The sequence below is a fragment of the Colobus angolensis genome, unplaced genomic scaffold (assembly GCF_000951035.1).
Source record: "Colobus angolensis palliatus isolate OR3802 unplaced genomic scaffold, Cang.pa_1.0 Scaffold255, whole genome shotgun sequence".
Taxonomy (NCBI): Eukaryota; Metazoa; Chordata; class Mammalia; order Primates; family Cercopithecidae; genus Colobus; species Colobus angolensis.
The window spans coordinates 3,649,135-3,674,599 of record NW_012115766.1 but is presented as its reverse complement, the minus strand read 5'-3'; the positions used below and the strand labels follow the sequence as shown (position 1 = coordinate 3,674,599).

At 38.0% G+C, this 25,465-nt stretch overlaps 1 protein-coding gene across 3 annotated transcripts in view; it reads right to left on the bottom strand.

Annotated features, from left to right (window-relative positions):
- Positions 1-2,872: 2,872 nt before the first annotated feature.
- KATNAL1 (katanin p60 subunit A-like 1) overlaps positions 2,873-25,465 on the bottom strand; it is a 90,407-nt gene continuing 67,814 nt past the window's right edge. For all 3 annotated transcript variants that reach the window (XM_011946927.1, XM_011946929.1, XM_011946930.1), the window contains exons 8-11: positions 24,926-25,052; positions 21,896-22,030; positions 5,180-5,306; positions 2,873-3,611 (exon numbers count right to left, since the gene is read on the bottom strand). In XM_011946927.1, coding sequence (XP_011802317.1) covers positions 3,413-3,611; positions 5,180-5,306; positions 21,896-22,030; positions 24,926-25,052 — 588 coding nt within the window. In that variant the 3' untranslated portion in view covers positions 2,873-3,412. The remainder of the gene's footprint in view (positions 3,612-5,179; positions 5,307-21,895; positions 22,031-24,925; positions 25,053-25,465) is intronic.

The window sequence follows — 25,465 nt, the reverse complement described above, 5'->3', positions numbered from 1 at the left end:
ATTTCAAAACAGATTTAAAGTGCTAAAAGGAGGGGAAAAAAACTTTTATATATTATTTTTCCAAAGTGCAAACAGATTACTATGCCTCTCCATCAGTGATCTTGTTTCAGTAGTAGAAGCCAAAGCTATATAGAGCCGTTAGAGAAACTGCCAAGTTGGAACTGTACTCTCTAGTTCAGCTTTGTCTTGGTCCACAGAGCTCCCAGCCACTGTGTCTTGGACCAACCAATATATGTCTACAGAATGAAGGGACTATCTGATCAGGTATCTGCAAAGCAGACTTAGCTTAGTCCTATAGTCATTGTGCTGTAGGACTCAAAATACTCATGTTTTCAGAGAAACCAAAGGAGCCAAATATTTCTCCTTTGATAATGTATCTGCTACCACAACACAGAATAACAAAACAAAACGAAACAAAACAATTCAATCTCATTCTGGGTAAGGCAACACACTGTCTTCTGCAATAAAGACAGTCTGTGTGTGTGTGTGATGTACATTAAAAGGGCTGGGCACAGTGGCTCACACCTGTAATCCAAGCACTCATTCTGGGTAAGGCAATGCACTGTCTTCTGCAATAAAGACTGTGTGAGTGTGTGTGTGTGTGTGTGTGTGTGTGTCTCACGCCTATAAGGCAACACACTGTCTTCTGCAATAAAGACTCTGTGTATGTGTGTATGTGTGTGTGTGTGTGTGTGTCTCACACCTGTAATCCTAAAACTCATTCTGGGTAAGGCAACACACTGTCTTCTGAAATAAAGACTGTGTGTGCGTGTGTGTGTGTGTGTGTGTGTGTGTGTGTTGTACATTGAAAGTTGGGGCTGGGAGCAGTGGCTCACGCCTGTAATCCCAGCACTTTGGGAGGCCGATGTGGGTGGATCACCAGAGGTCAGGAGTTCGAGACTAGCCTGGCCAACATGGTGAAACTCTGTCTCTACTAAAAGTACAAAAAAATAAGCTGGGCGTGGTGGCACCTGTAATCCCAGCTACTCAGGAGGCCGAGACAGGAGAATGGATTGAACCTGGGAGGAAGAGGTTGCAATGAGCCGAGATCACGTCACTGCACTCCAGCCTAGGGGACAGAGCAAGATTCTGTCTCAAAACAAAATAAAATAAAAATAAAATAAAAAAATAAAATAAAATAAAATAAAAGTGAAATAGAACACCTGAGGGATGTCTTTAAGATCCTTTAAGGGATTTAAGACGTACAAAGCATTTACCATCCACTGACAGGGCAAGATGAGAAACAAGGGAAATACAAAGCACAGCTGACTCACTGAACATGGTAAAGATCAGCTCCTAGGAAGTTTGAGTTGCCAAATACTGATTAACTGGTATTAAAAGAATCACAATTACTATGTCATTATCCATGAATTCAGAAAAATAATTAAATGCACACCAAGATAATTAATACAAAACCCAGAAAAGGTCTCACTAAACCATTAGGCTGGTGCAAAAGTAATTGCGGTTTTTGCCATTGAAAGTAATGGAAAAACCACAATTACTTTTGCACCAATCCAATACAAACAAGTTTTAACAATCACAAGACTAATGTTTTAGTGATGGCTCCCACAACTTCAGGGGAAAAAAAGTACATTTCTGAATGGCAATAGTTTGCAAAATAATCTCAATGAAACGACTTATTTATTTATTTTAAAAGTTAATAAAAGGAAACTTCTCTCAGTTTTTAGGAAGAATTCAATTACAATAAAATCATGTTGTCTTATGATCTGGCATCTTATAATCTGTGTCTCAGAAAGAAGGGCAAGTTACAGCATCAGATGAATACTGGAGTTTAGAGTCAGACTTAAGTTATCTGAAAAGAACATAAGGCATTTATAGTTTTTAGTGGGGAAAAATAATCAATCTCTTTTTTAAAAAAAAAAACAACCTTCTTAGTATCTTGATTAAGTGTCCAAAAAGCTGTATTATTTTTAGTTTTAAACCAGTAGGTGCTATTCAAAACTGAGAATTCAGGATGTTATCAAATACAAAGTTTTAAAAGCTTAACCATTAAAGCATAAATTGCCTAATAAGACACATGTAATCATAAAAACTAACGCCAGGATCATTTACTTGTGATTGGATATATGCCATTCACTTTTTCTGGCTTCTTTCTAAGGTGTAATTCCTGCTGCATTGAGTAAGCATGTCAGATTTCTATCCTTATCTTACTGTGTGTAAAAGTTCTCAACCTAGACAAGGACAAATTTTAGAATTTTCAAATGAACATCATTCATTATGTACAATGCTGTTTTGTTAAACTAGCTGTCTGGAATACTATAAAGATTTCATTTGTTTTGTGTTAGCCACAGAGAGTGGATTTGTTTAGAACGCAAAAGTATTTATCTCAAATACTAAAATCGAATTCAACAAAAATCAAACAATGTTGGAGCTGAGAAAAATAATGGTATACATTTGTTTGAACACATTGAAAGAAAAGTAAAAACACAGCCAGGCATGCTGGTGCGCACCTATAATCCCAGCAACTTGGGAGGCTGAGACAGGAGAATTGCTTGAATCTAGGAGGCGGAGGGTGCAGTGAGCCAAGATCATGCCACTGCACTACACAGCCCAGGTGACAGAGGGAGACTCCTTCACATACAAAAGAAAAGTGAAAACAAACTTGGAAGTCTAGAATGAAGAATTACATCTAATGCAATATTCTTCCCACCTTTCCATATTAAGTATAAGAAGCACCAGCAAAAAAACACTAAAGACAGAGAAATGACCTGGCAAAATGATTCAAATACCACAGAGCATGAGAATATTCCTCAATAAAGCTCAAGACATTATTAAGTAGCTAGTAGAAGAAATGGCAGCGGGAGCGGAAGTAAGAATTCTAACCATATGACAGACTCCTAACAGTAAGTCATAAATTCTAAAGGTTTAATCAGTAAATTCATTATTTCCTCCAAAATACACTGTCATTCTTCTCTTAACAATAAATACAGAGTTTGACACAAATCCAATTTTGATGTTAAAAGTCAACCTATATAGATAGGTCCCTCACGTTGACAGAGCAAAGAAGTGGAAAAAAACAAAAACAAAAACAAAGAAAAACAACTGCAAATGAGAAAGAGGGGTATTTCTAAATCTTCTGTAAACAACTTCCTAAAATAGTACACTTCTCCCTCTCTTCAGCCTTCCTGATAGACTGGTCTGGGTGTGCAATATTAATGCAGGAATACGTGGAATACCAGTACAAAGCCAGGAAGGGAGACCAGCAAACTCTCGCCCTGAATTATTTCTCAACTACATTTAGTATTCTTCACAGTTTTAGATGTTTTTTTTTTTTTCCTTTAAGTGAAAATCACTCCACTGAAAAAAATTCCAAATCTGTTTTTTAAAAATTGCAGGACTTTCTTCATATTTTATAAACAAAAATACCAGAAATTAAAGAGTTGACAGAAATTCAAGCAGATCCAAATTCAACCATCCATTTTTCATACTTCTCCAAGTCTGCAGCAGAGACAGACTTAGCAATTTTCTTTAGGGCCAATTCAAAGTCTCCTTTGGTAACAGGCATCTGAAGTTCCTCTTTAGAAAGTGCACGGATCTCTTCTGGACCTAAGCCATTGATACGCCGTCTCATTGCCATTAAAGAGGCATCCCTAAAAACACACCAAAATCAGTCAACAGTAATTTTTGCACATGTTTTAAACACTTTCAATTGTAACAAAGTTATGAAAAAACAATCAAAAGATTATATGTTTTCTATGAGGCTTCTTAGAATTTTCCACTTGAGAAACATCCCGGGGGTTCAGCAGAAGTTAAAACAGGATGCAAATAACCAGAAACATGAAATGTACAGTTAATGAACCCTAAAAGTCTAAGTTAAGCTCAAACAGTACTGAATTTTATTTTCCCCACTTGCTCCTCAAAGACAGCCAAGAAGTTTAGGAAACCAAAGTCGAATTTTGAAATACTGAATTGTACACTTGGAAATGAACACATGGCTAATGTTAAGATAATTCAAATCACAGACCAGTTTGTCTACAGCCTAAACAGAGGAATAAAGCCACGAATCACTCTCTCTGAAACATGAATATCCACATACAGTGGACATGGAATTCCCTACATGGAGTATTTGCAGGCAACTAAAGGCATAAACTCTAGCTTCTCTTGATCCCATGTGCAGCTCTCTTTGACCAACTATAAATAAATATGAAGGTACGGAAGAAAAGGATAATTCATAAACACAAAAAAGCTATTAGGAAGGCCAAGCCAACAAAAATGTCAAGTTCTTAAATATTTTACTATAGTAGCAGTAGAAACTATTGCGACCTTATTGTATGCCACTAAACTTGGATGCACATGGGAAAAATGCGAGCAGAAAAGATGAGAAAAACAGATGCTACGGCTTTAAAGAAAGGCTACTAAAGTCAATTTAAGTACAGTTAGAAAAATAAGGAAAAAAATAACTGCAGAGTGACAGGAGCTGTCTAAAAATTATGATGTCGGTAAACTGAAAAAATTTTAAATGTGTATCTTCCCCAGCTTACACTGATCATTTTTGCTCATCTGCATGTGTTTAAATAATGCCAACCAAAACTAAATAATATTACTTTATGTTGATGTAGAAAGGCTCCAACACAAAGCTAAACTAATCTTAGGTTGTCAAAGTCATTATCATCAAGTTAGACAAAACAGTTTTTTTTTTTTTTTGCGACGGAGTCTCACTGTCTCCCAGGCTGGAGTGCAGTGGTGCGATCGTGGCTCACTGCAAGCTCCGCCTCCCGGGTTCACAACACTCTCCTGCCTCAGCCTCCCGAGTAGCTGGGACTACAGGCGCCCGCCACCACACCCAGCAAATATTTTGTATTTTTAGTAGAGATGGGATTTCACTGTGTTAGCCAGGATGGTCTCGACCTCCTGACCTCGTGATCTGCCTGCCTCAGCCTCCCAAAGTGCTGGGCTTCCAGGCGCGAGCCACCTACACAACAATTTCTTAAAAATCCAAAGATCAAAAACATCAGTGACCAATGCTATATAATTTTCATCTCACAATGAAGAATAAAGTTATATGGAAAAATAAAAAGGACAAATGGGAAACCATTTCAAAGAAATGGGTAGCTGCTTTCATGTCTAACTACACTGGGGTAACTACACTGACTTTAAGACCAGTCCTCCTGCCAAGTCTATAACTAATGTCTAATATCACAGATCATTAAAAAAATACCTGCAAACATTAGTGATGTCAGCACCAGAATAGCCCTCAATCTTCTCGGCTATATCTTCCAGTTGAATATCAGGATCTAATTCGACCTCACGAAGGTTGATCTTCAGAAGCTCGGCTCTTCCTTTTGCTGTTACAAGATTTTGGTGGTGTTGTTAGATGTTTTACTTTACAAATAATTTTGCTGAGAAATGACATATTAACATTCAGGGGGAAAAATGAGGCCAATGCAAAGAAGAGTCAATAACTGTGTGTCCATTAGTATTATTACCAATTCACTGCATGACTCATGGAATCATTTAAATTCCTATGTGCCTCTGTAGCAGTAACTAAAAATTGAAAAAAACAAAAATCAAAAACAAAAACAAAAACCACCTGGGTTTTCTTTATAGACTATGAAGATATCTACTATGAGAACAAAGAATCTGAGATCCTTCATGAAAAATAAAATACTTAGCCTGGTGTTAGAAAATTAGACTGCATCAAGTGTAACTCCTATGAATTACTCTGCTCACCTGTTAGTATGACATGGGTCTCCAGAACTCTTATCAGTAGTTTAAAGAACATTTCCTGAAAATCAGTAATTGGCACAAAAAGCTCATTAATGTATTCTTTACTTGGAGAGCCAGCCCACAGACATGTGCTGTTCCAGTATGATTTAAATGTGAACTGAATAAGTTCAAACATACTAGAGAATTTTTAAAATAACCAATCACGCTTGCCATTTCACTAGTGCTTTTAGTGGCAAATCTGCTTAGCACAGCACACTAAGATAATGCATTACTAGTTTATCTGGCACTCTACTATTTCCTGAGATACAAAATGAAATTTAATTCTCTTCTACTTTTATTTTGAAAAATGCTAAATCTACAGAAAAAGAAAACCAATGAATACCCATTTGCCTTTCACTGAGATTCACCAATTGCTAACATTTTGCCATTATCACTCTAGCTGCCTCATCTCTCCTCCCTCAACTTTTTGAATTGAGCGCTAGCTGTAGGCATCACAACACTTCACCTTAAATTCCCCAACATGTACCTCCTAAGAAAAAAGGTAGACATAACATTTCCCACCCTTATCAGGAGATTTAATATGGGAACATTAGTGTGTAATACACAATTCAAAGCAAAGTTTCCCCATTTATCCCAAGCCTTTATAACTCTCACAAACCATAACACAATGCATTCAGTTACCACGTCTCATTCATCTTCTTTCATCTAAAACAGTTTCCCAGTGTTTACTTTTTGGTTCATTTTGTTTTGTCTTTCATGAAATTGACAACTCTCCCCCAATTTATCTTATACAGCCAACGCATTCCAATAAAGATCCTCCTAAAAGGTCTATCTGTAGAAACTAACGGGCAGATACCAAAATGTCCACAGAAATAGAAAGAACCAAGAACAGCCAAGATGCTCTGGAAGAGCAACAGCAAAGTGGAAAGAATTGCTCTACCAGATTTCAAGACTTACTACAAAGGTATAGGACTCAAAGCAGAGTGACGCTCTTGTGGAAATAGACAAATAGATCAATAGCACAGAACAGGGTGCCCAGCAGCAGACCGAAGCATAACTATAGACACTTAATTTATGACAGAAGCGGTTCAGCCCGCGAGTGGAAGGAGTGCCTTTTCAATTAATGATGCAAGAACAGCTGACTATCCACAGGGAGAAAAATGAAATTGGGTCCTACATCATACTGTACACAAAAATCAGTGCCAGATATATTACATCTAAATGCAAAGTTGTAAGTATTTTATAAGATAACATAGAAGAACATCTGAATGACCTCAGGGAAGTATTCTCAAGACATATATTTCAAAAAATCAACTAGGAAAAGATTGATAAACTGACCACATTAAAATGAGGAACTTCTATTCATCAAAAAGATCCTGTCAACACAGTGAAAACAGATGTTCCAGAGTTTGAGAAGATAACTGTAACATATATAAGCAACCAAAGACTTGTATCAAGAATATTTCAGGAATTCCTAAAAATCAGCAAGAAAAAGACTACCCAAGAGCCAGAGTGCCTGGCTATGCACAGTGGCCAGACCCCGGTGCCTGTGTGCTCACATACCCCTCACCGCTCTGTGCCTGGCTTGCCCTTGGCCAGCGTGGGATCAGGGCCGGTAGCTCTAGCCAAGCACAGCCTGCCAGGGCAAGTGGGCGGAACGCTGGGCTCAAGCAAAACGCCAGCAAAGGTGCCACCAAGGATCCTGCAACACAAGCACTTTGGAAGACACGTTGAATTCATCTAATACTGCAGCCATGCAGCACTACCTAGCAATTCACTCCTAGGACGGAATGCTCCCTTCTGGCATTCTTACCACTATACATGTATGAAAATGTTCACAATGGTACTGCTCATAATAGCCTAAAGCAAGAAATAATTAAAATGTCCACCAAATAATATGATGGATACATTTTGATATAATCACATAATAGATGGTATGGGTTCAACCATGTCCCTCAAAATTTTTAGGCAACTCCTAACCCCCGGTACTTCAGAATGTGACTGTATTTAGAGACAGGAGAGGTAATTAAGGTAAAATGAGGTCATATGGGTGGGCTCTAACCCAACATGACTGGTGTCCTTATAAGAAGCAGCTATTAGGACACAAACACCCCTAAGAGGAAGACCACATGAAGACTACGGGACAAGACGGCCACCTACAGGCCAAGGAGAGAGACCCCAGAGTGCAACCACCCTGCCTACAGCTTGGTCTTACGCTTCTAGCTTCCAGTACTGTGAGAAAATTAACTTCTGTTGTTTAAGCCACCCAATCTTTGGTATTTGTTATGGCAGCCATAGCAAACGAATATGACAGAATACCAACCACACAGCAACAAAAACGAATGAGGTGGCATCTATATGTGGCAACATGAATGAATCTTAAAATACATTGAACAAAAGAGGCAAGATACAAATGAACACAATCAGTGTGATTTCATTTATGTAAAGTTTAAAAGGAGGTAAAACTTTGGGGATATACTGTTAGGTGATAAAATTATACGGAAAAGCAAGACATTATCTCCATAAAAGGAAATCACTGTAAGGGAAAGGTGGTGACCTCCAGCAGAGGGCAGGAAGGAGCCATGCTGGGAGGGGAGCATGCTGGGAGCTCCTGAGTTCCAGGGAGGCTCCACTTCTCCTGGAGCGGGTAACAGGGCTGTCTGCTTCACCAGCTACTGGATACACTAAACATTTTAGGAACTGTTTCTGTATTGAGTTATGTTTCACACACCACAAACACACAGTAAGACCAAGCAAAGCAGTGCCAAAAGCAGCAAGCAGGTGTGATTTGGGATTACCAGAAAACAGAAAGGGCAGGACTGGAAAACCTCTACCTCCACAATTCCCTAATCCCAGGAGCCCCTATCCTTGACCCCGGCCAACAGGCTCACAGGGAGTACACCTGCTCAACATGTGGTTCAGAGCCAAAGAAGTCCTCCAGTCAGGCTGGTGGCAAGAGGGGTAGGGACAGAAAGGGGTGAGGGGAGGAAGCTCCTGTGTCTACTACGACAGAAGGCTGATGTGCGCCTGATGTCCAGGTAAGAACTGATGTTAACATAAGAGCATCGTTACACAATGTTCCATATAGAGCCAGCGAATGCCAATGAACAAATACCCCTTTTCATTCTTACAGGCCCAATATTAGAATACCACTGTATGTGTAAATCAAACATTTCACTGTGCCTGTCCTAAGATCCTTAACACCAAGTTTAATATATTCTCCCACTGAAACAAAGTTCCAGACAGCCAACTTAAAATGAACATACATAAACCTGTTCATAAGTGAGGACCTGGTGCTATTGAAGCTTAGCAGGAAGCATACTCCATTTCTCTAGTAACTGTGATTGGCGGGGGGGACAAGTAACTGAAAACTGGTTATGTCAGTAATATTTTAGAATATTCTTAAGATTTACTGGCTCTGTAAAACTGAATTGATATTCAATAACCTTATGAAAAGATTTAACAAGGGATTAACGTGTTGTTAATCGTAGTGTAATGAACTGCCGATCCTGTATCAAAAAGTTAATACACATTCTAAATTTAAATAAATGTTGTTAGAAGAATCATACACTCCTTATACAACTTTTCTTGAATACACCAGGCAGACCAGTGCAGGAGATAACAACTACATGCTGGGCCTGCCTGTCTGGGCTCTGGACTCACATGCCCGCTCTCACTTAGCCTCTGGGTCCTCAGTTTCCTAAGTAAATAAGAACAGAATCTACCTTACAAAGCTGTCATGAGGGTTAGGTGAGTCGATACATGCAAAGCCTGGCCCATGGTAAGTACTCAATAAATGTTCACAGCCCCCACCACCAGTCAATCAACAAATAGGACTCTGGGGAGACACAAGTGTCCTTTTCCTGAGGGACATCTGGGAAATCACCAACCCAGATGAAACTCCTGGGGACACGAGACAGGCCAGGGCGAGCAGACTGCATGATGTCCACATGCTGTAACGTCAGCTTTGAAAAATCAGTAAAATTTAAAGAGAAGGGAAGAGAGAACCTGGGAAATGGGAGTACCACAGATAACGACACAGAAGTAGGAAGAAGCATGCGTGCAGCAGAATGGGGGAAACATAGAAAAATACAATAAAATACTGATAGATGCAAACAGACACAGATAGGATACATAAGATGTGAACTTGCAGTAAAAGGAACATATTTAAAAAAAAAAAAGGACTCTGACCCTGATGTAATAGGAAGTCACAGTCACTCTGAGTTGAAAGGACTATTAATGCCTTGGTGTTCCAGAGGTCAGCCTAAAAGCAAAACAGAACTAAATGAAGGGAAGTTGAGAAAGGAGTACGTTGGGCTCACCAGGTAGTTGCTGCCATAATTTAGATACTTAAAATGAAAAGAGCCTTAAGGTAAGGACATTAGAACTCACTTGTGCCTATTATTTTGCCTTCTGTTGACTACAGCAGATTGTATTTACCAAGACAGCAGTAACAGTTCTCTCTCATCCCACACCCATTTCTACAATGTGACCCTGCCACTCCCCAAACCAGAGGCAGTCTAATTTCCCTCCCCTGGCATCAGTGTGGGCCTGAGAATGTCACAAGTATGAGCAGAAGGGACATTACATAACCTCCAAGGCTAATTCATAAAATTCGATGCCATTTCCACCTTATCCAGTGGAACAATCAGCTCTGGAGCCCTGAGCTACCATCTGTGAGATCCAAGTATCTCGAGGCCACAGGTAACAGGAAGGTGCTCCAGAAAACCAGTCTCAGCAGAGATCTAGGCATGTGAATGAAGACATTTCAGAGGATCCCAGGCCCCAGCTGTGGAGTCGTCCCCAACCATGACCCAAGCATCATGGAACAGACACAAACCATCCCAACGATGCCCCATCCGATGTGAGAATAATATGATTATTTTGTCTCATTAAATTTTGGAGTGGTTTGTTAAACCACAAGAATAAGCGATATACTGGCTTTTCTTGCCACCAATTCCTAATTCTTAAAGAAATACGGATATTTCTTTATGGAAATTATCTAAAGAGGCATTACATCTAATTACGTTAGATGGCTTTCTGATTTCATCTATCCTGATTCTTATAATCCTTGCCTTTTTCAAATAAAAATTCTTATTCACAGCTGGTTTTGTTCATAAATTGTCCAATTTTTAAAATTTTAATACATTTTACTTTTACTTCCACTAATTTTACCCTGAATTTCCAAAATCATTATTTTCAGATCTCTCATCTTTTTAAATTTTATTTATTGTTCAATCTCTTCCAGGCCTTTTTATCCTATCAGGTGGCTCCAGCCAACACCTATCTATCTATTCATTTTCAAGCACCCATGGCTTCAATTCTATTTTTCTCTATGAAAATTCAGTTAAAATGCAACTTCCTCCATGAAGTCTCCCCTAAGTACACCAGTCAGAATTTAGGATTCCTCCATCTCCGTTCCAAAAATACTGTGCAGAGCTCTCAGCTCATGCATTCCCCTGTTTTACTGCAGTTAGGGTAAGTACATGTCTGGCTTCCAAGGCAGTTCTCTAACAACAAGGAATGCACATTATTTATATTCCCACATTTCCTAACAAATGTCTTTCAGATAGCAAAGAGGTAAATGAACACTTGTTGATGAATTAATACAGATGAAAGACAGAGTGGAGTTCTAATGATTGGTTTGGGAGCCCCTTGAGGAAAAAGCATTTCCCAGGTTTCATGATCATACGCACTTTCAGAGCCACAATAAACAAAGAGAAGCACCCCAAAGTCATTAACTGTCACAAACTTTTCATACAGAAAAACAAGGTTAGAAGGAAGCCTCTCAGCCATATTTATTTTCTTCTTGTATAATTCCAAAGGAAACTGAGTTCCTGCCTTTATACCAATACAAAGTATGTCTCTCCCCTAATACCTAAGCTTTCCTTAGCAGTTCAGAAACTTGCTGTCATCAACTATTTTCTAATTATATTTTTTCTCCCTATATTATAGTGAAGCATTAAAGTTCAAAAAACAAAAGTTGAAATAAGACTGACAGTTCAAGCAGCAAAAATTTTATTCCCTCCACTGGTATCAATTTTTATTTATAATCACTGTAATATGGTAGTAAAACTAAACTTTCAAATATATTAGATATCATACACATATTTTGTTTAGAAAACAAAACATGGGCTGGGCATGACAAAAGCAGGTCAGTAAACATGAAGATCAATTTAGAAATTATCCAACCTTAAAAATATAAAGAAAACATTTTGGGAAAAAGCATTTAACAGAGTTTTAATGACCTGTGAGACAGTATCAAGAAGTCCAACATACATGCAGGACAGAAGGAACACATCACAGTCAACCTGCTGAAACACAAAGATAAATAGAGTATCTTTAAAAAAAAACCACAGAAGACAATCACTAAAGAAACTGCCAACTTATTTTCTACAGTAGACATATACCACACCACATACCCCCGTCATTTCACGTATAGGTATTTATCTAAGACAAAAAGTCTATGTCTACATAGACTTGAACATGAATATTCATAGCAACTTTATTCACAATAGCCCCAAACCACAAACAATGCAAATATTCATCAATAAGAGAATGGATAAACAATCTGTGGTATGTCCATGTAAACGGAACAAACACTACTCACCAATAAAAACAACAAACATGGATGAAATTCAAAATCACCATGCTGAGTGAAAGAAGCTGGTCACAAAATGATACCTACTGTAGGATTCTATTAATATGAACTTCAAAATGCTTTATATGGACAAAAATTAGACCAGTGGTTTCCTGAGGGGGAGGTGTAGAAGGAAGAGGGAAGGATGGATTACAAGAGGCACAAGGAATCTTTTGAGGATAAAAGATTGATTGTGGTATGGTTTCACGGCTGTTTAACTGTCAAACTCATTACATTTTAAATGAGTAAAATTTATTGTATATAAATTATTCCTCAATAAAGTCGATTTAAAAAAAAGTGGCTAGAGGGAGAAAGACACGTCACACACAAGGGAACAATGATATGAATAGCAGCTGACCTGTATCAAAAAACAATGGAGGCCAAAAGTGACATCAGCAAGGTAGTAGAATAGGATGCTCAGACTTCCTAGAGCAGTTCCCCCATAGAAACGATAACTTAACAATATAGTTCAAAAAGCCTTTATAAGAACTTCAAACACCAGTTAGGAATTCACATCCCTACAGGCAAGCTCAAAGCCTAGGACTGCACTGAAATGAGTAAGAAAAGGCATTTCTTTTCCTTTCTTTTTTTTTTTTTTGGCTTTCTTTGAGACGGAGTTTCACTCTTGGTGCCCAGGCTGGAGTGCAATGGTGCCATCTCGGCTCACTGCAACCTCTACCTCCTGGGTTCAAGTGATTCTCCTGCCTCAGCCTCCCGAGTAGCTGGGATTACAGGCACGCGCCACCACACCCGGCTAATTTTGTATTTTTAGTAGAGACGGGGTTTCTCCATGTTGGTCAGGCTGGTCTCAAACTCCCAACCTCAGGTGATCCGCCTGCCTCGGCCTCCTAAAGTGCTAGGATTACAGGCGTGAGCCACCGCGCCCAGCCAAGAAAAGCCATTTCATGTTAACTGAGTCAGCAGCTCCTTCCTCAAGCTAGCACAGCTCTATGCAATCAAGAGGAAATGTTTACCTCACAACTTCTCCCTCGGGAGAAAAAGAGAAAAGTGGAATGTACATCTAGCATTCCAGCTTTTCAGTGGACTGCCCAAGGGACTGGTTTCTGTCTTGCCACACTTGCAGCAGGCACAAAGAGAGAACTCAGCAAGTTGCTGCAGTGCTAGCAACTTGTAATACAGTAGACAAAAGCCAACACAGCTCCATATGGTTGGGAGAAAGCAACCAGCTTATGGCTCCTTACTTGGGAGGGAAAGAGAAGAGTGGAATATGTGTCTAATGTTTCAGTTTTTCAGAGGACTTCCCAAGGGACTGATTTCTATTTCACCTGACTTGAAGGACTGATGGAACTGGGAGACCTTGGAGACCCGGGGGCCACAAAGAACAAAAGAGAGTTAAGAGATTTGTTGCATTCCAGAAAGCTACAATACCAAAGATAGATAACAGAAGGAGCAAGAGAGACTACAAGCTCCTGAAAAAGAAATCAGAAAATCTCTCTAATTGGGAAATTACATGCACAAGCCCAGAGAGGCAATAGCCCCATAAAAGGTTTGAGAGATCTTGGAATCTCCAGCCAGGATGATTGGTGAAGGTCTTCCTCTGTACAAAGCGAGTTCATAAAGATTGAAAGGGCTGGCTGTTCTTTCAAATGCACAAATCACAACAACAAAAAACAAGGCACGTGTTACAGAGAAACACGTACCAATAAAGGGAAAAAATTAATTTCTAGGAATCAATCCTAAAAAAACAAAGATCTAAGAATTATCTGACAAAAAATTCAATATAATCATCTTAAAGAAACTCAGCACTATACAGGATAACCCAGAAAAACAACTAAATGTAATCAAGAGAACAATGCATGAGCAAAATAAGAATTTAACAGACAGAAGCTATATAAAGAACCAAAAAGATATTATGGAGCTAAAATATACAGTAACTGAACTGAAACATTCACTAAAGAGGATCAACAGCAGTCTTGATCAAGCAGAACACTTAGTGAACCCAAAGACAGGTCATTTGAAATAATCAAGTCAGAAACAAAAAAAAGAAAAAGAATGAAGAAAAGTGAAGAAAGCCTAAGGGACTTAGATACCATAAAATAGATCAATATACATACTATGGAAGCTCCAGAAGGAATTGAGTGAGAAACAAAGAGCTTATTTGAAGAAATAATAGCGAAAAACTTCCTAAATGCGAAGATATTGCAGGTTTGGTTGCAGACCACCACAATAAAGTGAGTCACACAAATTTCTTGGTTTCCCAATGCATAGAAAAGCTATATTTACACTATACTGTAGTCTATTAAGTGTACAATAGCATTACATCTACAAAATGGTTATCTTAATGTAAAAATACTTTATTGCTAAAAAAAAAAAAAAATGCTAACAATCATCTCCGCCTTCAGCAAGTTGTAATATTTTGGCTCGTGGATGGTCTTGCCTCAATGTCGATGTGTGCTGATGGATTAGGGTGGTGGCTGCTGAAGGCTGGGGTGGCAGTATCCACTTCTTAAATAAGGAAACAGTCAAGTCTGCTGTATCAGTTGTCTCTTCCCTGCATGAAAGATTTCTCTGTAGCATGCAATGCTGTCTGATAGCATTTTACCCATAACAGCACTTATTTTGAAATTGGAGTTGATTCTCTTCAAATCTGCTGCTGTTTTATCAACTAAGTTTATAAAATATTCTAAATTATTTGTTGTTATTTCAACAATGTTCACAGCATCTTCACGGGAGATTCTACCTCAAGAAATATTTTCTTTGTTCATCTGTAAGAAGCAACCCCTTGTCTGTTCAAGTTTTATCATGAGATTGCAGCAATCCAGTCCCAACTACAAGTACCACTTCTAATGCTAGTTATCTTGCTTTTCCACTACATCTGTGGTGACGTCCTCCACCCAGAGTCTTGAATTCGTCAAGGTCATTCATGAGGGTTGGAATTAACTTCTTCCAAACTCCTGTTAAGACTGATGTTTTGACATCCTCGCATGAATCAAAAATGTTCTTAATGGCATCTAGAATGATGATTCTTTTCTAGAAGGTTTTCAATTTACTTTGCCCAGATTTATCAGACAAATGACCATCTATGGCAACCATAACTTTACGAAATGTATTCCTTAAAAGTAGGACTTGAAAGTCAAAATGATTCCTTGATCCATGGGCTGCAGAATGAATGTTGTGTAAGCAGGCATGAAAACAACATGAATTTCCTTATCTATCTCCATCAAAGAGACATATCCCAGGTGCATTGTCAGTAAGCAGTGGCATTTCAAAAGGAATCTTAGCTAGTTCTTCTGGATAACTGGCTACAGCTTCTGTGTCAGTACTTGCTGCTTGCTGCTTTACCTTGAACTTTTATGTTATGGAGATGGCTTCTTTCTTTAAACCTCATGAAACAATCTCTGAGATTCCAATTTTTTTTTCTTGCAGCTTCCTCACCTCTCTCAACTTTTATAGAATTGAAGAGTTGGGGCTTGCTCTGGATTAGGCTGTGGCTTAAGGAAATGTTGTGGCTGGTTTGATCTTCTATCCAGATCACTCTATCCATATCAGCAATAAGGCTGTTTCACTTTCTTATCATTCATGTATTTACTGGAGTAACACTTTTAATTTCCTTCAAGAACTCTTCCTTTTCATTCATAACTTGGCTGTTTGGCATAAGAGGTCTAGCTTTGGTGTATCTCAGCTTTCATCATGCTTTCCTCACTAAGCTTATTCATGTCTAGCTTCTGATTTCACATAATGTCTTCCTTTACATGGAAAGGAACATGTAATTCTTCCTTCACTTGAGTTGCATCTTCCTTTTCACTTGAACACTTAGAGACCACTGTAGAGTTCTTAACTGGCTTAATTCCAGTATTGTTGTGTCTGAGGGTATGGGAAGGCCTGAGGAAAGGAAGAGTCATAAAACACACATTTATCAATTAAGTTTGCCATCTTATGTGGGCATAGTTTGTGGTACCCCAAAACAATTACAACACTAACATTAAAGATCACTGATCACAGATCACTGTAACAGATAAATAATAATGAAAAGTCTGAAATATTGTGAGAATTTCGAAAATGTGACAGAGACACAAAGTGAGCACATGCTGTTGAAAACATGGCCCTCACAGACCTGCTTGATTCAGGGTTGTCACAAACCTTCCATTTGTGAAAAACACAGTATCTGCAAAGTGCAATAAAGAGGAGCATAATAAAACAAGGTATGCTCGTATAAGAAAAGAAATGAACAAATTCATGAGGCTTAGAGGGACTCCAAGTAGGATGACCTAAGGAAGACCATAGAAACACATAATCAAATTGTCAAAATTCAAAGAGAGAATCATGAAAGCAACAAAAGAAAAGTTATTTGTCATCTATAAGGGAGCACTCATAAAATATCAACATATTTCTTAGCAGAAACATCACAAGTCAGAAAGGAGTGACATTATATATTCAAAGTACTAAAAGAAAAAGTCTGCCAACCAGGAATACTATTTTGGCAAAACTGCTCTTCAAAAATGAAGGTGAAATAAATGAACGAGACCTTTCTAGATCAACAAAAACTTAGATAGTTTATCACAAATAGACCTGCCTTGCAAAAATTGCTGAATGGAGTCCTTCGAATTGAAACAAAAGGATACTAGACTGCAACACAAAAGCAAATGAAAATATAAAGTTCTCTAATAAAGGTATATATAAGATAGGTACAGAATCCGGTAGTACTATAATGGTGGTGGTATATAAATCACTTTTGATTTAGGTATACAATTTAAAAGATAAAAGCACACACAACTATATAAAATTATGCATACTGTAATTGCTAGAACAACTACTAAAATAAATATAGTCAGGTACAGCTAAAAATCCATTAATGGCATTAAAATGAACAGTAAAAACAGTCAATTAGCCCAAAAGAAATTAGCAAGGAGGGTACAGAGAAACAAACACTACAAATAGCAAGATGGCAGACTTAAAAACAGTTATATCACTAATTACATTAAATTTAAATGGACTAAATACTTCTATTAAAATGCAGAGACAGCCAGGCACAGTGGCTCACGCCCATAATCTCAGCACTTTGGGAGGCCAAGGTGAGCAAACCACCTGACCTCAGGAGTTCAAGACCAGCCTGGACAACATGGCAAAACCCTGTCTCTACTACAAATAGAAAAAAGTTAGCTAGGTATGGTGGCACATGCCTGTAGTCCCAGCTACTTGGGAGGCTGAGGCAGGAGAATCGCTTGAACCTGGGAGGCAGAGGTTGCAGTAAGCTGAGATCGCACCACTACGCTCCCGCCTGGGCAATGGAGTGAGGCTCCAACTCAAACAAACAAACAAAAAAAGAGAGATAGACTGGACAAACAGCAAGGCTCAATTATATGCTGTCTACAAAAACTGCACTGTAAATATAAAGACAGGTTAGGGTAAAAATTAAAGATGAAAAGCATATTAGCACACCAACAATAGGAAAAGAAAGACAGTGAGGCTAAATTAATAGCAGTCAAAGCAGATACCAAGTCAAAGTGTATTCTCAGACATAGAGAGGCATTTCATAGTGGTAATAGGACCAAGAAGACGTAACAATGACAATTGATTTACTTAACAACAGAACATCAAAACACATGAAGCAAAACATAATGCAGAAACTGAAAGAACTAAAGGGAGAAATGAACAAGTTCCCAGTCACAGATGAAGATTTCCATAAGCCACTCTCAGTAACTGAGAGAAAAACTAGATTAAAAAGTCAGCAAGGATCTTATTATTGGAATAATACTATCACACCAACTTCATCTAGCTGACATTTATAGAATGTTATAACAAGCTCAGAATAAACAATCTATTCAATTGCATCTGGAGCATTCACCAAGATAGACTATAGGCTGAAGGGCAAATCTCAAGAAGTTTAAAAATTGACATCATTCAGAGTATGTTCCTGACTGCAATGGAATTAAATTAAAAATCAACAAAAAGATATCTAGAAAATACCCCAGTTATTTGGCTCCCAAACCAATTTAAATGCTAAATAACTCAAGGACCAAAGAAAGAGGGAAAAAAAGGAAAATGAGAAAATAGTTCTAACTTAATAGAAAAAAATGATATAGCAAAATTTGTCAGATAAAAGCAAAGCAGTACTTAATGAGAAATTTATAGCTTTAAAATGTACACATTAAAAAAAGAAAAAAAGGCCAGGTGCAGTGGCTCACATGTGCAATCCCAGTGCTATCGGGAGGATTGCTTGAGGCCAGGAGTTTGAGACCAGCCTGGGAAACACAGCAAGCCTCTGTCTCTACAAAAAATAAAAATAAAAATGAGCCAGGCACAGTGGCATATGTTTGCAGTCCCTACTCAAGAGGCTGAGGTAGGAGGATCTGTTGATCCCAAAAGTTTGAGGCTGCAGTGAGCTACGATCATGCCACTGCACTCCAGCCTGGGTAACAGAGCAAGATTCTGTCTCTTAAAAAAAAAGTGGGAGAGGGCTGTCCCTAAAATCAATAATCTTAGTTTCTAACTTCAGAATGAAAAAATTATACTCAAAGTATAAAGCAAAAAAAATTGTTTTAAAGAGAGAAGAAATCACTGAAATAGAAAATGGAAAATTAACAAAGCAAAAATTTGGTTCTTTGAAAAGATTAACAATATTGATAAATCTCAACCAAAAATTATGAAGAATAGAGACAAATCACTAATATTAGGAATGAAAAATGAGCCATCACTATAGATCCTATGGCCAAAAAAAGGAAAATAAGGTGTGTGGATTTGTATTATGCCAACTTAAGTGAAGCTGGAATTTCATTTCCCAGAATTCTCTTTGTTGCATAGTTCTGGGTTATTGTGGACCACATGAGTTATGTCTGAGACGTGAAAGGCAAAAACGAATCATCTCAGAAAGCTGGCACATACTGTCACTTATTTCTTGGTTCTCCGTTCTCCTTGTTAGTGTGGGGCAGCACTTGTACCTTCAGCTCTTTGTAGTTTCTGCCACATTTCTTCCTTCAGCTTTTTTTTTTTGAGATGGAGTCTCGCTCTGTCACCCAGGCTGGAGTGCAGTGGCATGATCTCAGCTCAATGCAAGCTCCACCTCCCGGGTTCACGCCATTCTTCTGCCTCAGCCTCCCGAGTAGCTGGGACTACAGGTGCCCACCACCTTGCCCGGCTAATTTTTTATATTTTTAGTAGAAGCCGGGGTTTCACCGTGTTAGCCAGGATGGTCTCGATCTCCTGACCTCATGATCCACCCACCTCAGCCTCCCATAGTGCTGGAATTACAGGCATGAGCCACCACGCCCGGCCCCTTCAGCTTTCTTGACTCTTGAGCCAGGTATACATTTAGCTAGCTTCTTCTGTCGGAAAGCCCATTCATCAAGGTTAGGAGTCTCAGTGGAAAAAAAAAAGAGTTCAACATAGATTTCAATGTATCCTCATGGACTCCACCTCCACAGGTAGAGTTTGTCCTTACTTCTACCACTTCACATTCATCATCTCTTCCTAAGTGCCCTCCTTATTGACTTCAAGTTCCAGAACCAGACATGAAATCCACCATCTCCCATAACTATTTAATCAGCTTCCACATTCACATTAGGTCAAATTCAAAACAATCTCACAACTTACAAAAAATAGACAAATTCTTTGAAAGACACAAGTCACCAAAGCTTGCTCAAGAAAAAAACAAATAACTTAGATAACCATGTGTATGGATTTAAAAAACGATGGAACAGAATAGTATTCAGAAATAGACCCACACATACACAACAAAATAATTTTCAGTGAAGGTGCCGAAGTAATTCAGTGAAAAAAGAAAACTTTCAGTAAGTGATGCTACCACTGTATATATGAAAAAAATTACTCATCTACACACACACACACACACACACACACATACACACACACATGCACACGTACACATTCATTCAAGAGGAATCACAGACATAAATACAGTTTCCCAAAGAAAACAGGAGAAAAACTTTGCAGCTTTGGGATAGGTAAGATTTCTTAAGACACTAAAAGTACTATTCATTTAAAAAAACCGTCAACAGGACTTCATCAAAATTTAAAATGTCTACTTATTAAGAGATACCATAAAGAAAATCAAAAGGCAAACCACAAACTGGAAGAAAATATTCACAATGCACAGATCTAATAACATAAAAAGCATTAATACAGCAACAAATAATCCAATTAAAAACTGGGAAAAAGAAATGACACTACACAAAAAGTATACCATGACCATAAAAAGCACATAAAAAGGTACTCTATGTAGGTCATCAGAGAAATACCAATTAAAATCATGAGATAGCATTTCATACTTACTAGAATGACTGAAATTAAAATACTGACAACACCACATGTCGGCAAGGATACGGAAGTATTTGAATTCCCATTTGTTGATGATGGAATACAAAATGGTACAACCATTCTGAAAAATAATTTGGGTATTTCCTATAAAAGCTAAACATATGCCTACCCTGTGACCCATCCTTTCTTTTCTTATATTATCCAAAAGAATTGAAAACATTCATCCATAAAAAAGATGTGTACAAGAAAGTTTACAAATTTATTCATAATAGCCAAAAAACTAGAAATAACTTAAATACCAATCAAAAGGAGAATAAAGAAATTGTGGTATAATCAAACCAGGAATAAGCTGCTGATACATGTGATCACATGGATGAACCTCAAGTGAAAGGAGCCAGACACAGTGAGTATATGCTGTTACGATTCCATTTATATGAAGTTTAACAAGAGAAAGAACTAATCTATGGTGATAAAAATCACATACAGTGAATGCCTATTGGAGGGTTAGCTGGTAGGAGCACACAGGAACTTTATAGGATGATAGAAATGCCCTACATCTTGATTAGGGTATTGATTAAACAGGAGTACTGATTTGTACTCTTTCAAATTATATACTTAAGTACATTTCATTCTATGCACACTTTACCTCAAAATAAAAAGAAAAAATTCATGTACGGAAATTTTAGCATTCATTAACAGGATGAAATTATATTTTCCAGACCAGGTGTGGTGGTTCACACCTGTAATCCCAGCACTTTGTGAGGCCGAGACAGGAAATCACTTGAGGCCAGGAGTTCGAGACCAGCCTAGAAAACATGGCAAAACCCTGTCTCTACTAAAAACACAAAAATTAGCTGGGTGTGGTGGCACACACCTGTAATCCCAGCTATTCGGAAGGCTAAGGCACAAGAATCACTCGAACTTAGGAGGTGGAGGTTGCAGTGACCTCAGATCATGCCACTGCACTCCAGCCTGGGCAACAGAGTAAGACTCTGTCTCAAAAATAAAAAAATAAAAATACACACACACACACACACACTCACTCCAAAACAGCATATTTTGAAAAAGATTAAAAAAAACCTTCAAGTTTAAAAGTGAAAACTTAAAAGTGCTACCATATTTATTAACATGAATATCGTTCCAAATTTAAGAATTTCTCTGAAATGTAAGAAATTTCAATAGAGTACTGTGGCCTGTGTTCACATCTACTACAAATTAGTTTTGTGATGCTATAAACTTCTTTAAGCAGAATGGCCATGGAAAAAAAGATTCAGACACATGGGAAAGGTAACAGAAAGTAACAGAAAGCTCAAAATGGAGAAGGCATCATACCTGTTGGGAGAGGTATATATATCCTTTTTTCTAACCTTCTTCGCAAGGCTTCATCAATGTCCCACGGGAAATTAGTAGCAGCCAATACCATAACCATTTTGGAAGGATCATCATTTTCTAAAGCTCCTCCAACTCCTACACACAGTAAGGGAGGAAAAGAAAGTGTTTTCCTTACAACCCGTTATTCTTTCATTCCGGTAACATTTCTGTTAGCCAAAGTGGCAGAATCAGTGATGAAGAAGACAGTGTAGTCCTGACCTCTGTGTGGTGGCAAAACCAGACTCATCAACAGATAACTACAAAACAAAGAAGTAGAAGAATTCACATAACCTAGTGTGGGATTTTTCTTTTTCTTTTTTTTGTGCAACCCACTGCAGGATTTTAATCCAATAAAAATATCCATTTTTCTGTAAGAAAATGAATGCATATTTCCCTGAAAAGAAAAGGCATGGGAGATTAGGCTCTGTTTTATTCCTCTTATTTCCTTGAAATCACAAAGTTCCACAAAAATTTTACTTTAGTTTTCTGTCTATTTTCTCAAGAAGTGAAAACAAAGGGTTCACATTTACTTAATATTCTAGCATGCAATTATAATTTTGAAAGACAGGTTATATTTCCATGATGTTGTCCTTTAAACTTTTAAGTGACTTGTAAAAAATAAACAAGACATTTAAGAATGAACCCAGTAATCACAGATAAAAATAACCAAACCAACTACATGTACACACACAGTGTCTCCTTTTTAGAATAAAATTTCTAGAATAAAAAATTTCAGGTCACACAACAGAAACTCTAGAAAATATGTAGTGAAAAATAAAAGATAAAAAACCCATAAACTTTACTGATAAGACTTTCTAGTCTGGCATAATAAAGTACTAGTGGATTTAAAGCAAACTAGTTCAATATAGTTATTTTTTTTAAAAAAAAGGTCTGGTTCCGTTGTTCAGGCTGGAGTGCTCTGGCATGATGTTGGCTCGCTGAAACTTATAATATTTCTTATTACTAAACTCCAATCATTATGACAAAGAATCAAGCTGTCCAACTAGTAATCAACAATCATCACAAATATCCTTCAATGAAATTCAGCTGACTAAATTTGTATTCAATAATTTCCTTTTCCAATTTTAAACACCCAGTGTTTTCCCCTAGACCCCACCTCAAAAATAAAATGTACTCATTCCTTTCTCTCATATTTTAGTAAAAGTTAAAATGGTAAACTCATTGAGGGAAGGGTCTCATAGTACGTTATAAGTATTCAGTAAGTATCCACAGTTGATGAATAACCATGACTGTTTTGAAACAATACAGCTTGGCTATTACTGGTGTTTTGTTGTTGTTGTTATGAGACAGGCTCTCGCTCTGTTGCCCAGGCTGGAGTGCTAGGGCACAATTACAGCTCACTGTGGCCTCAAACTCCTGCGCTCAAGCGATCCTCCCACCTCAGCCTCCTGAGTAGCTGGGACCACAGGCACATGCCACCACACCCAGCCACTTTCTAAAGTTGTTGCTTAAAGTCTTGCTATGTTAACCAGGCTGGTTTTGAACTCCTGGCCTCAAGTGATCCTTCCACTTCAGCCTCCCAAAGTGTTGGGACTACAGGCATGAGCCACTGCACTCAGTCCCTCACCCTGGATATTTTTAAACATATTTTATCTGTTCTAATGTTTTGCTTGAACAGCCTCTTGTCTACCACACAACTAACTACCAGCGTAACTTACCTCTAAACAGCAGCTCTGAGCCCATAACCCTCTTCCTTCTATGGCTCCTCAGGGCCTTTTTTCTCTGTCTGGATAACTCCTACCAATGCTTCAAAGTCCAACTCGGCTATCTGTTTCCAAGACTCCCCCTGAGTCTTGGTGGTGCCTCTCCTACGTTTCTACTGCACCCAGACTTTACTTCTACCCCAGAATGTACCACAATGTATTATACTCATCTGATCAGTTGCCTGCTTCTCATCCAGATCAGTGGTTCTTACACTGTGTGTGACCCTTTCATACTCTTAAAAAGTATTGAGGCTGCATGCAGTGGCTCATGTCTATAATCCTAGCACTTAGAGAGGCTGAGTCCAGAGGATCACCTCAGCTCAAGAGTTCAGCTACAGCCTGGGAAACATGGCGAGATCCTGTCTTTACAAAAAAATAAAACTTAACCAGATGTGGTGGCATGGGCCTATGGTCCCAGCTACTTAGGAGGCTGAGGCAGGAGGACTGCTTGAGCCCAGGAGGTTGAGGCTGCAGCGAGCTGTGTTCACACCACTGTACTCCAGCCTGGGCAACAGAGCAAGACTCTGAATCTTAAAAAAAAAAAAATTATTGAGAACCCCAAACAGCTTTTTTGTGTGTGGAGTGTATCTATCAATATCTTTAAAACTTAAAATAGATGGTGCATGGGGAAATTTTAAGAAAAAAAAAGAAAAAACCTAAAACTGAAATTTAAAAATATTAGTTCACTTAAAAAATGATAAATTCATTACTTGTTTACATATTTTAATGAAAAGTATGTTTTCCAAAATATTAAAAAAAGAGGGGCTTTTATTTTCACATTTTTGCAAATCTCTTTAAAGTCTAACTAGAGAAAAGCTGGATTCTCATATCTGCTTCTGCTTTCTACCTTTTATGATACCCTACATCTTACAGTCTCTAGAAAACTCTACTGTACACTTGTGAGAGTGAAAAAGAAAAGGCAAACAATGACTTGATATTCCTATGAAAATAGTTTTGACCTCGCAGATTCTTTAAAGGGTCTCAAGGATCCCTAGGACTCTAGATCATGCCTCTAGAACCTTTGTTCCAAATAGTAAGCTCCTCGAAGGCCACAGCAGCCTTTTTCTTTGTAACCTCGGAACCTGAAATGGTGCATGATCTCTAACAAGTATGCAAGCAATGCTTTCTGAGTGCATGAACAAATGAACAAACGGGTGAATGAACAAATAATTAAACTTAGGTTGCCTTCTAATCCATCCATTGATTATGAGTTTACACAAAATATTGAAAAATAAGAGTTTCGAAACAATAATTAAATATCAATTACCATCCATCTGAATGAGCAGTTCAGACTTGACCCTGCGACTTGCCTCATGTTCATCAGAGGTTCCTCTTCGACTGCAGATAGAATCTATCTCGTCAATGAAGATCGTGGTAGGGGCATAAAATCTAGCCTTTATGAAAATATTTTAAAGAAATCATTCAATAATCTCATAAAACAATCAGAGTAGTTAAAAAAATCTTTTAAAACAATGGCAAAAGAGAGCAGAAACTTCTCACTGTTTTAATGCCATCACCTGGTTATGGCAAAGGCTAAATCAATCATTCCCATGAGAAAAAAGAAATTTCTAAAAATAAAGGTTATATGGCTGGTGAAGTTGGGTGATAGATACACAGGGGTTCATTGTACTATGCTCTCTACATTCATGTCTGAAAATTTCCATAATGAAAAATTTTTCAAAAATAAGTCAATCTCAATCCTCAAATATACATTCTTAAGTTACTGCAAATCCCATATGAAAAAGGAATAAACTTTAAGGACAGGTCAGGCTCTGATTTTTAAAATACACATTAAAATATTCTTCTC